Source organism: Colletes latitarsis, chromosome 9, assembly GCF_051014445.1.
Source record: "Colletes latitarsis isolate SP2378_abdomen chromosome 9, iyColLati1, whole genome shotgun sequence".
Classification (NCBI taxonomy): Eukaryota; Metazoa; Arthropoda; class Insecta; order Hymenoptera; family Colletidae; genus Colletes; species Colletes latitarsis.
Window position 1 is genome coordinate 15971413 of NC_135142.1, and position 18647 is coordinate 15990059.

The 18647-nt window shown below is 27.5% G+C and overlaps 3 protein-coding genes across 8 annotated transcripts; 1 reads left to right on the forward strand and 2 right to left on the reverse strand.

Annotated features, from left to right (window-relative positions):
- Positions 1 to 637: 637 nt before the first annotated feature.
- Trmt112 (tRNA methyltransferase subunit 11-2) lies at positions 638 to 2128 on the forward strand. The gene is made up of 3 exons (XM_076773473.1): positions 638 to 908; positions 1039 to 1140; positions 1683 to 2128. Exons 1-3 carry the CDS (start codon positions 831 to 833, stop codon positions 1875 to 1877), a joined length of 375 nt encoding a protein of 124 aa, XP_076629588.1. The 5' UTR covers positions 638 to 830; the 3' UTR covers positions 1878 to 2128.
- A 667-nt stretch (positions 2129 to 2795) lies between these two features.
- LOC143345879 (uncharacterized) lies at positions 2796 to 13183 on the reverse strand. Of its 5 annotated transcripts, none has more exons than XM_076773440.1 (12): positions 12607 to 13183; positions 12132 to 12270; positions 11789 to 11911; positions 10314 to 10513; positions 9006 to 9415; positions 8512 to 8575; positions 7625 to 7793; positions 7479 to 7545; positions 7233 to 7392; positions 6114 to 6248; positions 5907 to 6020; positions 2796 to 5832 (listed from the first exon to the last, which is right to left on the reverse strand). In XM_076773440.1, exons 1-12 carry the CDS (start codon positions 12678 to 12680, stop codon positions 5610 to 5612), a joined length of 1878 nt encoding a protein of 625 aa, XP_076629555.1. In that variant the 5' UTR covers positions 12681 to 13183; the 3' UTR covers positions 2796 to 5609. The 5 variants fall into 5 exon arrangements, with proteins under 5 accessions (XP_076629555.1, XP_076629554.1, XP_076629556.1 ...); XM_076773439.1 differs by having other exon boundaries at positions 6114 to 6251; XM_076773441.1 differs by lacking the exon at positions 11789 to 11911 and having other exon boundaries at positions 6114 to 6251.
- A 124-nt stretch (positions 13184 to 13307) lies between these two features.
- LOC143345888 (HIG1 domain family member 1C-like) lies at positions 13308 to 18240 on the reverse strand. Of its 2 annotated transcripts, none has more exons than XM_076773476.1 (3): positions 17986 to 18240; positions 13975 to 14114; positions 13308 to 13705 (listed from the first exon to the last, which is right to left on the reverse strand). In XM_076773476.1, the coding sequence occupies exons 2-3, from the start codon at positions 14105 to 14107 to the stop codon at positions 13518 to 13520; spliced, it is 321 nt and encodes a 106-aa protein (XP_076629591.1). In that variant the 5' UTR covers positions 14108 to 14114; positions 17986 to 18240; the 3' UTR covers positions 13308 to 13517. The 2 variants fall into 2 exon arrangements, with proteins under 2 accessions (XP_076629591.1, XP_076629590.1); XM_076773475.1 differs by lacking the exon at positions 17986 to 18240 and adding an exon at positions 17345 to 17567.
- Positions 18241 to 18647: the final 407 nt, after the last annotated feature.

Here is an 18647-nt window from a genome sequence, read left to right on the forward strand (position 1 = left end):
AAAAATAACTTGAAGCACACTTGGAAGAATAAAATATCGAGAAATTAATTTGAAGTGGATATACTGTCTGTGTTAGGTTATAAAGTGCTTGAACATTTTTCGAACGAGTTGGTGATGTGTCAAAATATGACTGGCAGATGGTAGGAGGGATATATATGTGTTTAAACTCAATACAACAAGAGATAAATAGGTTGTATTAACAGCTGATTACGTATTTTCATAAAAGCCAGATGATGTGGCTACTGTCAGTTTGCTGTTATTCAAACGATTTTCCACCTCGAAGTACGATATATACTTATTGTAGATAACACCATATGTTTCGTAGTATTTATAATAGTTTTACATTAAAATCAAATTTCTTGAAAGTAGATACAATATACTTATTCTAGAAACCGTGTACGAAGAAAATCTAACGAAATGCAATGGACGATTCACAATTAAGACAAGCGTTTCCTTCCAAAAACTAACCTCATAACAAGAACACAATTAAATACGAGAAATCACGTGACTGTTTGGCACTTTATGGAAGTAAATCTTAAATTTAAATTGTCATAATATTTCAGCTATATTCCATTGGTATAAAAAATTAATCAATTATTTATTATTTTCTCAACGTCATTGAGTTTATATATTATCTCGAAGACGTTAAGAACGTTATAAAAGTATACTGATTGGAGTTTTCATGATAAAATATCAAAGCGCGCATAAGCTAAAAAGCCGGTGTTCAGAGTGGCGTGCAATGAACTCTCGCTTGTAATACGAAACCGGGACGACAGAAAATCATAATTTTTTTTAATCTTTCAATCAACTATTCTCGTTGATAAACAAAAATGAAGCTTTTAACGCATAATATGTTGACTTCAAAATGTTTGAAAGGTGTAACTGTTGGATATCCTTTGGGAATTATCGTAAGTTTTTAATGTTCCTCTAATTTTGAGGTTACTTTAATTGAAATTAATTTGAATATTTTCCGAGACACTTTTATTTAATGATAAGAAGTTCGATTCGCGATAAAAAGGTGTTTATATAATTTTTTAGGCGAAAGATATTAAAGTATCAGAGGTGGATTTCAATTCAGAATTTATTGCAAGAATAATTCCAAAACTTGATTGGGCCACGCTTTGGAAAGCCGCGGATAGTGTAAGTTGTTTGTTATATTAATTTAAAAAATTAATTGTTACTAATTTTTAAACATATTAAATATGCTATTAAAAAATTTGTCATATTTCATAATTTAATCAACCAAATGATTTTGCAAGAGATTATAATGAATTAAATAAAAGCAAAAGTTTTATTTTAAGTAAATAGGTTTTATTGTTCAGTTTTTTAATCTCTATCGTTTTGAATATCTCAGTATAAAAAGAATGGAAACATAGTAAATAAATATAATTAAAACATAATAGTAATAATTTTTATGCAATTCATGGACACATTCAAAAAAATATTAAAAGCTTATACAACAAAATACAACATATTTAATGAATGCTTCAGTAATAGAAAGATATTAAAAAATTATTGATGCAAGTAAATAAAATATGAATTTAATTTTTATTTACTTTTTGAACATTATAATAAAATTATTATATTTTTTTTTTAATACTATTAACTTTCAAGTTCATACAATATAGATTAAAATTTTGTTTTATATTTTTTCGAAAGTAACATACAGAATGTTAAAACAGATAGGTCATGTTGGAGAGTTGCCACAAACTTTAATTCAAGACTTTGAAACAAATGAAGAATTTTTGAAGAAAGTGCACCATGTACTACTTGAAGTTGAAGTTATTAATGGAGATCTATTATGTCCAGAATCTGGTAGAAAATTTCCTATTAACGATGGTATACCAAATATGCTCTTAAATGAAGATGAAGTTTAGATGTCAAAATTATAGAAAAGTAGCTTAAATGCTAATACACACTATCTATTTCTTTCATATAATTAGAAGATGTTTACATGTATATAAGAAATTTGTTTTTCTTCCAGTATGTACAAATTTGATTTTATACGTCTATTATCATTTAGTGTAAAGTAGTGTAACATAGAATAATTATCATTTAAAAGTACACTATATAATAGGTATAATAAAATAAGTATGTTAAATTGATGAAATTGCATTTTTTAATATTATAAACTAGTAACAATTGTATATTATATATTAAGTAGTACCTGTATGTCATCATTACATATTTATTACGTTATGTATGTAAAAAATCACAAACTATACTTACAGAATTACGTTAATAAATCATTTCACCAGAAGAATGGTTATGGATGTCTTTATTGTACAGATATGTGTAAATACAATGAAATACAATGTTTCCATTACTGTGATATTCAGTATACACAATCTGCATTTACATCAGGTTTATATTTCTAATTACGAGTTGTTTTTGCTCATTTTAAAGTATATTAATTATTTAGTTTAAGGTATCTAGAATATAATCTTTTGACTTAAACACTCACCCAAATACTAGGACAAATATAATTTTTGGCAATATTACAATGATTATATTAAACAAAAAATAATTCTCAGAATATCTAAATATATTTTATATTGCATATGCATATCACATAATATCTATTAAAAATAGTTTTATTTCTGTAAATAAAATAATGCGTATGTAAGAGAAATTGCTTGGAACTTGAAATCTTAATTGCGAAATAGGGTGACACCATTAATATTTAACATTATTGTTTGAGTGTATGAATATCTTATGTTATTAACGTAACAGAAAATCCACCGTAGATCAACAAATTTCATATAGTAAATTAGTTTAATGATAGTATAATTTAACTAACATCTAATACACACTACCTTCTTTAACATCTAAATTCTATGCAACTTGAAAGAAATGGTGAGGAAAATCTTTCTTCATATTATACCCTTGTAAAATAGTATTTTGAAAAAAGACTTTTTGGATGGAAGAGTTTCAGTAGAAACAAATTTGGCAATTTATATATGATTAGTAGTCACTCCATAGCAATATATTCCATACACAAACTCCAAACCAGTGTCAATCTAAACAATTCTAAGCTAGAGTACGCTTTACATTGGAATATGAAATTGCAGTAATAGTCTAATTGAATTATTCATTCATCCACTTTAACGTTAATCTTTTGCATGTAATATGTGGCAATACTCAAAATATAGTCAAAATAGATTATTTTATCCTTTCTAGTTTCTTCAAGAGTCAAAAAGCTATAAAAATAGCTCCCAACTAATGTTTCAGCCACAGCCCATCTGTTATTAATTTTTATTCATATATTAGGTTTTCTTAAAGGCAGGATTATTCTGGATTAAGCTATGAAAATACTTCTGTACATTGATTTAATTACAGCACATATAAATATTAAGTTTTTCTTTTTTGTTTAGTTTATTATTAGAAACCCTATTTTGGTTATGGCCTGTATCATATATAATAATCGACTGGGAGTTTGCATCATGGATATGCAAATTTGTATTTATATCACTTCTACTTGGTGTCATTTAAAATTCTTGTAATTTATAAAAACTAATAACTTTTCGAATATTTGCCGCATAATTAAATTTCTATACACATCTACATTTATTTTAAATATTTGATAATACTGCATATGTTAATTATAGATATAAATCTTGATTATAAATCTGATAATTAACAAAGGAAATCTAATTATTATAATGTTGAGAATTTTTATCAGTGTTGAAATACAAATTATCTAGACATGTGTAATAACATGTCTATTTTATTTTTTGAAAAAAATTAAATCATTACTTGAATAGCTTGTGTTGTTAACATATTAAATAATTTAAACTTATAGCACATATATATGACGTAATAAATACATTTTGCAAAATATGCAATGCTGACATCCTTTGATGCATAATGTAATATTTACTGATACAAATAGAATTCCATTCATATAAAGATAGGTTACGGAATACTTTAACTTTATAATCGATTTTAAATATACTTCAACACTTTGTTTCCTTAAAATAACATAATACAAAAAACCAAATACATTATACCACAAATACTAAAATTGGTATTAATACTGTAGAATGATCAATCATAAGATTAATCAGCTACTGTTGCTATTATAACTACTATTATGCCACAATTGAATTAACACAATTAAAACTTCCTTCACATTTGCAAAGAAGTTTATCGATAATCTCATGTTTAAATACACATGGGTTTGGAGAATTTCATAAACAATCAGAAGTTCTTTTAAATTATCTTTTGAAGATATAGAAATTTGGACACATTCATGTACATGTTAAAGTCAACAAGATATGTCATAAATGGAAGCATTACAATACTCTCAAATTGATAACATATAGAAGAGTACGATAATGTGATATTTTTTAAACGATTTAAAATGTTTATACGTAAGTAAATTTGAACACTTCTTTGCACATTTTTTTTATAATAATAACTTGTTTACTACTTTATAATCATTATACCAAACATATTTTTTTGTACTTAATGCATTAAAATGATCGTTTTGAAACAAGCATAAAAATGTAATCAAAAATAAATATTTATTAACTAACAAAATAAACATAACAAGTACTCATTGATATAACTTCAATATAGGCAATTAATAAAATATGAAATCTATCAATAATTATTTATTTAAAGTGATATTATTTGAAGGAAAAACTTCTTATTTAAGGCACGATTACGATTTCCGTGACCCCTACTTTGAAGGTTAAATTTGTGTTCTTGGGGTCATTTTAAGAAAAAAATTGTATATGTTATAGGTACCAAATCGGCCTGGTTTAGCCGGTAAATTGGTTTTTTTGTTTTTTATAAATCTGCAAATATCTCGGTAACTATGCGAAATATGACAAAATATCAGGAGACCTATTTTGTAGGAAATTAAATTTCTTATAAAAAACATTAAAATAATGTTTTGTGAAATAATAACAAATTATTTAAACAACATTATTATTTCACGAAAGCGTTATCGGCCGCCTTACGGCGGCCGAATAATATACTAACCCAGACCTAACCCGATACCTCAATAATATTCATTACTAATTGAGTTTTAATACAGAGACATTTCTTGAGTCTCGTATAAGCAGTTGTGAACGAAGCCTCTACGTTCCTCGACCATCATTTCGGGGAGGGCGGGGTGAAATTATTCTGCAACTTCACCGAAATATAAATATACTCGGAAACTGCGCAGTTAATAAAAAAATGTCAGAGGACATAAATTGTTAGAAATTTTATTTTCTACAAAAAAAGGTCTCGTGATATTTTGCCATATTTCGCATAGTTGCCGAGATATTTGCAGATTTATAAAAAACAAAAATTACTTTTCCGGCTAAACCACGCTCATTCGATACCTGTGACATATATATTTTTTTCTTAGAATGACCCCAAGAACACAAATATAACCTTCAAAGTTGGGGCCACGGAAATCGTAATCTCCCCTTATTTAACGAATAAAAAATTGAAATGCTAATAATGTGATTAACTAATGATTATTAATTGCTTATTTATGTGAATATATTAAATAAAATAATTTATAACAAAACACGATGTACATAAAATTAAAATATAACAATCTTTTTACTTTAACAAACATAAAAATTAAGAAAAAAGCAATTACATATATTTCATTTACCACGACTTTCAGTATTAGCCACATTTCTTTGAGAATAAATGGAACCTTGTGTTAATCCTTGTAGTGGACCTTTCCTCATTTCTGGATTCGGACCTTTTGCAACATAACGACTTCCAGAAACTAAACTTGCATCGTGTCCATTTGCTATTGTTTTGCTGAATATTTCATTCACTAATAAATTTGGATCCGGTCCTGACCATGGTGCATAATCAGGTCTAAAAAGTTTACAATAACAATAATTTTAAACGAAAGAATTTTAAACGATTAAAACAGAAAATTGGAAACTTACAAAAGTAAATCATTATTAGCTCCCTTTGGTAAATCGGAGTTTGGTCCAACAGGTTTGGTTAAATATGGAGATTTATATTCATTATCTTCTGTGGTACTGGTTCCTCGAGAAACTCTAGAAATGTAATTGTATATTGCATTACTAATTAATTTCAGTTGAATAAAAACAATTGTGTTATCATAAGCTCTTGCATATAATATCCCTTACTTTGGTATTTCTATTTTAGTTTTAGATCGTTTAGATTTTTCCGAATCTACATCCTTTACTACTTTCTTAACTGGTGATGCAGTTAATTTTACAGCTTCAGTTATTGGAGGACTTTCTTTCCTTTCATCGCTCCTACTACTAAAAATTTTTTATTCGTGTTTAGTATACAATAAGAAGTTACATTTCTATAACATGAAAAAATATATCAAACAAATTAAAACGCTATACTGGTCGGCCCCGAGCGAGTTGCTTATTTCGAAACAAAATTGTTCCTATTTTCGTGATCAGTAAATAGTTACAGAATTATTACAAAATATTTGATTGTGTCAATCGAGAAATGACTAATACATTTCATTTATGGACTTCCCAATGGTCTCTACAATAATACGAAAACTTTACGTGGAAAGGTATCCGAATCGGAAGATAGATTTTGGCAAAACTATAAATGAAATACATTTTTGGGCTTTCGTGATTGAAATAATACGATGGTATTGTTATCGCACGGTGATAAATTTTGTAATAACTAGAAGTTGCGAGAACTCAAAAACGTCGGGTCGATATATTTTTTTTGTTATCTTTTTTGTAATTGTAACCATCGAATGTAAATGAATCTATTGTTAAGTTTTCATTATTCATCCAAGCGATTCTCTAAATAGTAATCGGGTTATCAACATTTTCAGGAATCTCGATTTTTTCTAAAATCTCGAACATTTTCGAGAATCTCGTAATTTTCAGAACCCGACCCGACTCGATCCGATGTTTTCTCGACTTGTCCCGATCATCGAGTTTTCACAAGTGTCTAGTAATAACTCTATAACTAGTCACTGATCCCGAATATAAGTAACTAACATTTTTCTGGTAACGTCTCATAATAAGATAATCATATGTTACAATATCTGTGAAGAGTAAAAAGACAGATAATCTGTTGTTTACACTCAGTACAATAGCTCCTGAAACGAACAAGGTATTTGCTTTAACGGACATAAATTGTTTATAACATTGTAAATATTAATTTTTTGACCCACGTTTATTAGGACCTTTCAGTTCTATTTGGCGAATATTATCTACCCTAAAATTTAAACATAGAAAACTGCCTTCTTCGTTAAAATTTAAAATTACCTATGACTGCTGGATGTACACAGAGGTTTTGTAGCTTCTTCTGCTACCATGATGTTCAATATATGTATTGCTCTTTCTTCATCATAGTCAACACTATCCATAGCAAGAACTATTACTCTTTCTGGCACTGACTTATATTTTTCCATTAAACGTGCTTTCACTAAAAGATAATGATATCGAAATTGATGAAATATCAATATTAATATTATTATTAACATTTTGTAAAGCAATACATTCTGTACTTACTTTTATTCTTCTCTTCTAAACTTTTCATACGTGGTGGCGGTGTAGGTGCAGTTTGTTCATTCTTTGCCTATAAAAAAATATTGTTAAAAATTGATTACAATTATCAAAGAAGTTAAACAATACTACATGAAAATTTCGTATATTACTTGTTCCTCTTCTCTCCTCTTTGCTAATGATTTAGGAGCTGTAGGGTTTCGCTTTTCATAGCCTAAATCAATCAGTTTTTCAGAAGCTTTCTGAACATTGTTATCACTTTGTTCCAAAATATCAAGTAACATAGTCTCTTCCACTTTTGGAAATACATTTTTCAGGTACCTGTACATACATTTTTAATATATTAACAATTACTATAATAATTACTTTAATTTTGCACCAAGTACAAGTATGGACACAGTCTACAATATAAGATTGGACATTATGCAATTGATAAATTTATTCATAAATCAGAACACATATACGAACATCTATCGAAATAATTTAAATATTAATAAACGTTGATGATTAATAACTAAAGTATACTGAAAATACTAATCATAATAATCTGTATGGTATGCACATGTGATTGTTTGGCAATTCAAAATAGACAAGATAATTGTATACTTGTTGCAAATAACTTAAATGTTTTCGAATGTTTTAAGTATTGTGGTAACAATATTCTCTGACTGCAGATAAAATATATAGGTATTTTAAATTATAATACACATGCACATACTACCATGCAACCACATTTCTTTTGAATAAATGAGTTTTCTACAATATACATAACATATTTTTATTTTTCAAGATTTCAGATTTAAAAGTTTTAAATCTGAAATCTTAAATTGGTATGTAAAAATTATATATATATAACACACGTTATGTATATACATTAATTATATTTACTATATATATATAAATCTCTAAAAAACTCATTTATTATTGTGAAGTTTCTTATAATAGCAAACATATAATATATTAATAAAAAATAAAAGCTTCAATTTTGCCATTAAAAACTGAACAGAAATTACATTGATGATATAAAACTGAAACCAACCTATCTATGATTTGTGTAAATCTTACACTATCCAACATGTGTTGTACTGTAAACCAGGAAGAAACTGAAATGAAAAATGAGTCCTAAATAATATATACTGTGTATAACAAAAATTAAATGAAAATTATAAACATAAAGAACATAACATTAACTCAAAAAAATAAAAAATAAAGATTAAAGAAAGTTTAACTGGCCATTTTGATAATATTGTTTTGTTCAATACTACTTCATACAAATTATTCTACTATGCATTATTTATAGTCTTACAAAATCTTGCTAAGTCAATCGCACTAAAAAGTTTTGCATTCCCTTATTACACTGACATTTTAAATATTACAGTTTGTATTTAATTGAAGAATTTGAACACATTGCAGATAACAGTAAAAAATTCTAATCATTACATGGGAATCATATAAAATAAGATACATAGGTAATTGGTATGTAAATTAATTAATAATTTGTAGTTATATAAATGGTCTGCAATGTGTACATACATGCTATTGCTACACAGTACTGAATGGTCATATATATATGTACATATACATATATGAAATATATCAGATACTCAAAATGAACAAGTGAATATAGTGCTTCATTTTCTACCTGATATATTTCCATGTGACTATGACAAAATACAATATCAACATCTAGCATCCATATTCGGTGAAACTGAAATTGTAAATATGGGAAAAACCTAAGTTTCATTTTTGGGGAGTTAGGGGCTGGCCGGACCCCTCGTGGTGGACTCAATGTTAGAGCTGCATGTATAGCATGAGCCGGTAATCGCCATCTTGGTATTGCATAGTTTGAATGCACCCCCACAGCTGTGCATGGTCCAGGAGCACAGAGGGGATTCTTTTCCACTTGGAGAGCGCTGACAACCAAAGCTGCTCTGTTATGGTATCTGAAAGACATCAGCTACTACCTTAGCACTATGTCTGATACAGTGCTATTAAAACTTATTGAAGAAAACAATATATAACCAGCGTAACACATTACATAAAAAAGCAGAGTTTGTATGGATATCAAGATAAAATTGATAAATGAAGCAAAATTGATAAAAGTTAAAAAAGAGATTAATTAAAGTTTGTTTAACTCCTTAATATACAATCTTATGTCTTACACTGACCTAGTTAACCATCTAAAATGTACATATCCACATCTCATACAGTAAGTATTTAATATACTTCTAACTAGCAGTTTATTTACTCTAAACATTAATTTAAATAATGTAAATAGTACCTTTTGACAGTACATGTATTTTTTAGATTTTCCACATTGCCAATGCATATATTCATGAATAAATAATGATAACTTAGAAAGATCTTTATATTGGTATTTAAATATAGTTTTCATTTCACAAATTCACAATGTAGAATAAATCTAACTTTCAATGTGTTGATAAATAATAATAAATAATTATACTATTAACTGCAATGACATTTTTATAGATTTTACTATTATTATAATCATAATCAGCAAATCAAATGTCATTCAAATCAGTACCTAATTCCTAAATTTATTGTAGGACTTATGACTTTACTTTTTGAAACCATAACTAAAACGGTAAAAACAATTAAATCTATGTATACAAATTATACATATCAAAAATTACATTACAGAGTCAATAAAATATGCGATGCATACTATTGTTCAAGTTTATATGATCATAAGGACAGTGTAAGTGCTCAGTTAGGACACAGAATATGTACAAAATACAGAACTCTGCATCAAGAGTTAGTAATAATATACAACATAAATAGAGTTCTAAATATTTATAGTTTTTAAATTTCAAAACTTACTTTCTTAACAGAAATCGAATGTGGATGTCAGAGACTGTTGGAAACATGGCATTGATTTTAGCAACTTGTAGCTCAGAATCTGAATTTTGTGTTAAACTTGTCTCCGTATTCTTTATTGGTGTTGGTGATCTTAATGTCATATCCCCAAATCTGTTTGTCATTGCACTAACTGATTTCAGTGATAAGGGAGTTTTCAGCTCCTACATAAATTATGTTTTTTAATTACAACTGATTTTTGTATTCATTATATATCTAATATTAACAAATATATTTATATATTAGAAATCTTTGATCAATCATCTAAGAAAAGAATCTATAGCCTGTCAAATGTTGTCATATATTAACATGTTCACTGCTGTTCCTTTTTTATAAAGTTTTACATTTGATGATATAGGTCAGTTATACTCCATTTAAAACTCACAGTGCATTTTGCAAATTCAGATCAAAATAATAGAGAAATTATGGAAACATTCTTTTAGCATGTAATAGAGATTCAGTGAAGTAGATCGCACAGAACAAATTAGCCCATACACAAAATGTAACACAATTTCTGGTAAAGGCTAATATGGTAAGGACGACATTTGTCGTGAGCAAGAATTTATAGTACACTACTTTTGCTGACTGCAGATTCTCACTCAATTTGATATAAATTAATATGAGGATTATGACATACTATAATGAAAGTAATAGAATGAAAACATTAAAATATCTCAGAAACAGTAAGTTTTAGAATAAAAGTACTTTAGTATTTTTATATTTAAAATATACCCATCTAACAAAATCAAGCATAAAAACTTAGACATTCCATTCAAAAAAACGAAGTTGACCTTTATACATTCTCTATGCCTCCACTTATAAGAATACTATTTACACCATATTATATACTTTCCTAAACAACTTCTATAAGTAGCATTTTTTTGCATTATTTGAAATAGTCATGATATTTAAATAGACAGAGTTCATGTGACATAATAATAATATCTCCAATATTACAGTAAACGTGTTAATATACAACTCCAACAGTTTTGTTAACATTTAACATTTGTTTTCAAAGAATGAAATTAAAAAACTAATATGGGAAAGTTTCTTTTTATACAAATATTATTTGAGGGATTAAGCGTTACATAACATTTATAAACTTTATCAACTGAAGAATGTATCATCATAAAATGTAAATTAATAATATTCTCATCTAATGAATAAATTTATCCGTGCTCACAATAATATTAATATAAAGCTTACAATTTTATTACTTTGTTTAAAATTTTAATCTATATAAAAAGCAATTAACAAAAAAGACATAAAAATGAAAAATAAAATTTAATATATTTTAAAGAGATATAATCTTTTTTAATATACAAAAAATATGAAAATGTGATTACTAAAATACAAAACTGATCAAGATTTCATTGTATTAAAAACTCATATGTCAAATCATACCACATACAATACATTTGCAGTTAAACGTTACCTACCTGTAAACTAGGAGGTAAAAACGCAAATTGCGGATTAAGATAGGGAGACGGTGTTGGATAAATTTGTGGTGCTCTGTGAGCCCCTGTATAACCTAAATGTCCACCACCTCCATTTCCTCCGGACTATTATTGTGTAGCATATTTTATATTTTATCCAAATGCAGCATGTGCGTATGATAAAAATACATATATTGCAAGTGCAATTACAAACGCTTTAAGTACGTGCATATGTGCAATTTAAATATATCCAAATATAGTTTGTAAATTAAAATGAATGTGTTCATTACATGGTAGTTTAACATATAATTTATATATCAATAAATAGCAGGAATTATCTACTGACCTGCATAGGTATATCTTGGGAAGTAGTAGCAGAACTCAGTGCTATTGAATTTTGTGATTGTACGTACTGAGAATACTGCCAGTACCTTACTCTTGGATCTTCCCATGTTGTTGTTCGATTAAAATGATTTATGAAATATCTGAAAAACGTTTGATCGAATTGATTTGTAAAAATAACTGACAGGCATAACAATGTTTCTATTTGCTAAATTATATAATATTTGAGTGTAAAAATTTTTACTATTATATGTTCTACATTCGCAGATACATCAAGAAATCATTTAATAACGAACAATTTCATTCATTTATATTTCTTTTTATTAATTTTTATGTGATAACAAAGCTAAACGACGAAGTGAAGTCATCATTGCATAATGCAAGCCATTCGCAGTAATGAGACATTTCAATGATTGACATTTTTTTTATTACAATTTTAATTAGTGATATAGGAGAAGTTTTTGATAAAGTTTACTTACGGACGTCCACTTCGAGTATCATATCTGCATTCCCAACCGGGTGGCAGTTGAATCCTGTCACTTTCTTCAGCCATCTTTGCGAATTTTGATAACTCAAAGTAAGCTCCTTCACAGCTAATGTTACGTATTTACTGATCATGATACAATCTAATTACAAAATATTACGTATTTCGTAGAATTATCCATTTTAATGAGAAATTATTCCATTAATTACTTAATACGCGTGAAAATGCCATGCAGCGTCGATTATTGTTTACCGCGCATAAGAACTTCTCTATTTTAATATCGTTTAGTAATAAAATAATCTATACTACATGTTAGTAAGCAATGAATAATTAGTATAATAGTTTAATTTAATTAAAACATTAATATTGATGAATTTCATTTGATGTAATTAAATCTCAATATTTTCTACTTGTCTCTGAAATAAATCCGTGTTTTACAGTTTTTTCAATACATACTTACACATATTAAGTACACATGCTATTTCACATATGTGCAACGTATAAAATTTATTTACGAAAATATTTAATCGTTTCAACCGCTTTATTCTATTTTATATTAATTGTAAATGTATTTTAATATTACACTTAAACACTTATAATATTTAGTAGTTAAAACACATAGGGATAATAAAATATAACACAAGTCAAGAGATTCTTTAATAAAATATATAATACATTTCAGAAAATACGAAAATATTACATAAAATTAAACAATATCATTTATTGTACTTCTCTATTATAGAATTCGTAATTACATAATTTTACAAATTTAAGAACCATGATACCTGAGGTCACTTGTATAACAAAATAAATTACACATTTAAATATTTATAAATTAGAATTTTCCTACTTTTTATTTATTTTGTTACAAAGTAATATAATTAAGTACTAAAATACTGATGAATATCATTTATCATCAGATTTTGGTTTTGCATGTTGTAAATACATTTGATAAATCATTCCCAGAGTTAAACATCCTATTACTGTACCTTGGGCTGCAACTCTGAGTTGTACAATAAACAATGAAGGTGGTATTTTTCTTGTTTTCCATTTATAGGCACCTATTCCGCCTACAATGACAAAACCTAACATACCTACAAAAGAAATATTATTCATAAGTGCCTTCAATATTTATAATTTTGAGAAAATTCAATGTGACTGTAATTACAATGTGATATCGAATTCATGTCAATGTTATATTCGTAGAAAGATACATAATATTCTCCACTTGATATTTAATTGTTTTCTTGCAAGCAAGATTTTAATATACTTGTATTTATAAATTATTAAATTATGAATGGTATAGAAAGATCTAAAAACAGCAAAAATTACTTATTATTATGTACATCTAATAAACACGTACCTGCTATAAGGAAAGGCGATCTTCTTGCAAACCCAGATATTCTATCTTGTAATGATTCCTCATTTTCCAATGTTTGTTTAAGAGCCTCATCTGGGATGTCTATTGATTTAGCATTTTGCCATGAGGTGTCCATTGTTTACCTATGTAGTTTCATTATGTAATTAGAATAAGAATTTTTGTTATTTTTTTAAATAGAATGGCATATAAATGTTTTAATTATTTAAATATGATTTTACTGAATATTGTGAAAATATCACATATGTGCATGCTAAGAGAGAGTGAAAAGAGAGAGAAAGTGATCAATAAGTAATATAACTGGACAGAGGATAATTGTACATGAAAGAATAACTTGAAAATATGGAATAATATTTTTCCATATAAGGCTTGTTTTTCGAGAAAATCAACTTTAAATCTTTGCCGAATACACAACAACTCGATTACCTATGTCTCTACATAACGGATCTTGTTGTAAATAATTGTTTCAAAAACCAAGCCTTATATGTAAAAATGTTGTATATTTTTAATATTTTTTCGTGCACAACTAATCCTATGTCCGATTGTACCACCAGTTATCGATTACCCTGACGGGAGTGCAAAAATACTTTCACAATTTGATGATAAAACGTAGGAGCAGCCGCAGACTTTTTATTATATGTAAAATTTTGACTAATAACAATAATAATCAAAATTCTCTGGATGAAAACTAACCTTTTAGAAAAATAGTATTTAATTGAATTAATTTTATATGTAATCTTTGCAGCGCTATTCGTGCATACGAGTAAACTATCTTTATACAGTAGTGCCCACATAAGGGACCGGATTTTTGCCCACATAAGTAACCGCGATTATCCCCACTAATTCTTGGAAGCCAAGTGGCTTCGACATCGAGCGTGTCGAGCGTAACTTGACGCCGCGGTGCCGTCGTTATCGATACATTGTATATGTGGTTTCGGATGCCAGCTATTGCATCTTACTCGCACTTAATCTCTTTCCTTATCTCCGTTGAATTCTGAGAAGTAACCATGCCCACATAAATGACCACGACCGGTCCCGAGCTTGGTCACTTATGTGAGCACTACTGTATACAGTTCAAAATATCATATATCTAGCCACATTTATTGTATAAATTCGTGTAGGTAATTGATATTAATTAAGGTAGATATTCATTAACTATGACATCATTATTACAAACAGTATACGGCCAATATGTATCTTATAAACCAAACGCATGCAAAATACAAGCAATTAAAGATGTCAATTTAGTATTTATCAATAAAGGTTTTATTGCTGAATAAGTATAAGATTGTAATATCATTTTATTAGTGCAACTATGTTTTATTTTATAAAAACAAAACTTTAGAAAAATTTTTTTCTGCATACAATGATGACCAATAAGAAAAGGGTGAAGACTATCTCACACTGATTTCAATAGAATTATATACAATGTTAGATTTATACCTACGAAGACCATAACAGTCATTTTAGGCATAAATGACCACTTGCTCTTTTAAAAAAAGATGACATTACTAACAGTTAATAAAATAGAAATAATTTATTCAAGTAAGATCTAAATTTTAGTTGAGAAGTTAATATACAGACCACATGCAACTATACCACAATTGCCTTTGCTGAAACAATACAGTCATTAGTATTAAATTAACAAACATTTTTTCTTAGACTTTAACAATACATTGTTTTTAAATGTGATCGTCTATATTTTGCTATGTTAACACAATTATGGTCTTTGATTTTATTTAAAATCTATATGAGACAATCTTGACTTTTTCCTTGTACGAGGAAGTAATCAATTAAAAATTGTAGATTATTGCATTGTACATATTATTTCATTTAAAACATTAAAAAAATATTATCACGCACAGAATTCTCATTGAAATTTTATATAAAATTACCAATAACATACGTTGTAAAGTAACAGCATTTAAAATATTAGTCATCAAACATGTTTCTTGCTACTTACTAAAAAAAATCAGATTCTTTGACATCTAAATGCTCGATAATCTTTACACAATGTAAAGTAACAAATAATAAAAATAATATAATAATAATTCCAATATACACTATAGTAATAACAATACTTTAATTTTTAATAAACAGATTTTCTAAATTTGCACTGTTACTATTTATTGAAAACATTAAAATTTTAATTTACAATTTGTTAGACTATATCAATTTATACCATGGGCATTTTCACGTATGTAGTCTTCATATTCGTCATATAGTATAAAATAAAAGATTTTCTTTCGAATGATATCTGTGACCGATTGATATGAAATTTAGAAGGTTTAGTGAGAAGCGGGAATAAATAATAAACATAAAATTTTAATTTCAGAAATTTAATAGTTTCCGTGATACTAGGTTAGGTTTTATTGGATTAGAATGGTATATTGCTACATTCTTCAGCCAAGAAAATAAAAATTTCACATAAAAAGTGCCCACTTTTCATGAAACACTTTATAGATTTACTCACTAGTAGACTCAAAAACCATATTGCCACTGAAACATTGTATATTTAATCAACGACGACGCAAAGGCTACACATAACGAAGATATATGTGTATGTATATACATATATATTTAGATTACACATATATAATTACCAACATTTCTTTATTAATATCTCAGAAACTATTTAATCCCCAAAGATAAAGTTTTATATTTGACAATTCCGACTCCCCCTGTATCTCGAGAATTTCATGTCGATCGGCCGCAGATGTCATTTGGATGAATATCCAAAATAAGATTAAATATTTCTGTTTGTGTTTTATATAGCATAAACAGGCAACATATTTATAATAAAATATAACTATAACTATTTATATATCGACGATTAACCTTGCACGTGTTTGTTACATCACAGATATTTCATCATTTTCATTAATTAGTACTTTTTAATGAAATACAATTAAAATGTTTCTATCATATTATTATTGCATCACTGTGAATTACATATATATTCAAACAAAAGTTGTTAAAAATATATATCTCAATCTCATAATTTTAGTGTCTTGTATCTTTATTGATTTTTAACGATACTCGCAATTTCAACGTAGAATAATGACATTGAGAACTATTTAAATCTACTCAAGAAGACATTGCTTCATGTTATGAGATAGGTATTTATAGTTTATATTAATAAAATATTACTGTTTAAACATTAAAATAAATTCTATTATATCATACTAACACATTGATAATTTTATGTAAATTTTCAGATTACACACCTAGTAGTTTAAATCGATAAAATCACTTGCAATGAAACATTATCTTTGAATCCTGCACTACACCAACTTATTGTTACATGATATTGCTAAATAGTTAAAATTGTAAATGAAAGTTAATAATTATTTACCTTTGTTTTCTAAACAATATATAAAATTCACTACTGTTTTATTAATACAAATCGAAGAATACCATATACTCGTAATCCTTCTCTACGACTGGCATAAAACAACTGAATACCGTCCTACGCACACTTTTTGACTACTACTACTACACAACTCTATCTTGACTAAGCAATACAGTGCTGCTCCTAACGGTTTTCTTGATTCGCAAATAGCTGAATTTCTCCCAATATAGTTTTTATATTTAATATAACATTTTTATATGTATATAGAGGGGAAATCATTAGTACAGTTGTCAAGTTTGACAGAATTTCCGTACATGCGCGCCTAACTATACGTTAAAACAACTATACATATACATATTTGTGTACCATTATACGCTATCAAACCAGAATTGCTTGATTACAGCCGTGTATTGATCGAAATTACTGACTCCACATTAAACATTACGCACAAGTCTATGCATACGAATTCGGGCAGTTTCGAAAAATCAAAAAAGAAAGACTTAGATTCGTTTTTTTCTCGGTTCCCCGAAGCTGTTTAAAATTAGCGCGATTTCGAACAGTTTTAGCAGAGTTGAGAAAAATAGTGTTACATTCGTCTTCTTTCTTGCTTTTACACCATCGAATTGCCCGTAAATGTTGCTTACCATCCCTTGAATGATGTCACTTTTCTCGATAGTAGATCTTGCACTTTTGAAATAACGTTAGACTCTTTCATTCTAAGCAACCATGTAAATACTAGGTACATATATTGTATAATCAATACAATAGCTGTTTCTGTTTCTTACTCATTTTCAACTTTCTGTAAAATTTCAAATTGTGGAAGGTCTATTCGCAAATATAATTTCAAGCTTTAATTTCTTAGAAAAAAACAATTTTTTTTAGAAACACTGCCGAATAGAGTAAAGCGATTATAGGTTATGTCGTTGTGCATGTAACTCGTTACATGTTAGACATTTAATGACTGGATGGATAGTCACATGTCACATGTGCCCTATTTAACAGAAACTAATAATATAAAAAAGTTAATATTAGAAAGTTAGAACCAATTGTCGGATTTGTTTTAATTTTTAGCAACATTTTTATTTTAGACTAGAAGCACAGGAGTTTTTATTTTCGAGTCGCTTTTCCTTAGCACTTTCTAGAACAGAAGTAAACAAATTTTTAAAATCTTAAAAAAATGAAATATTATTTCAAAAATTTGTATAATTAACTATCATGTTTCTTTCTTAATTTTTACATAATTATCTGTCCAGTAACAGGAGCGGTTACAGTAATTGAGTCTCTTATCATTAGCCTATATGTAATT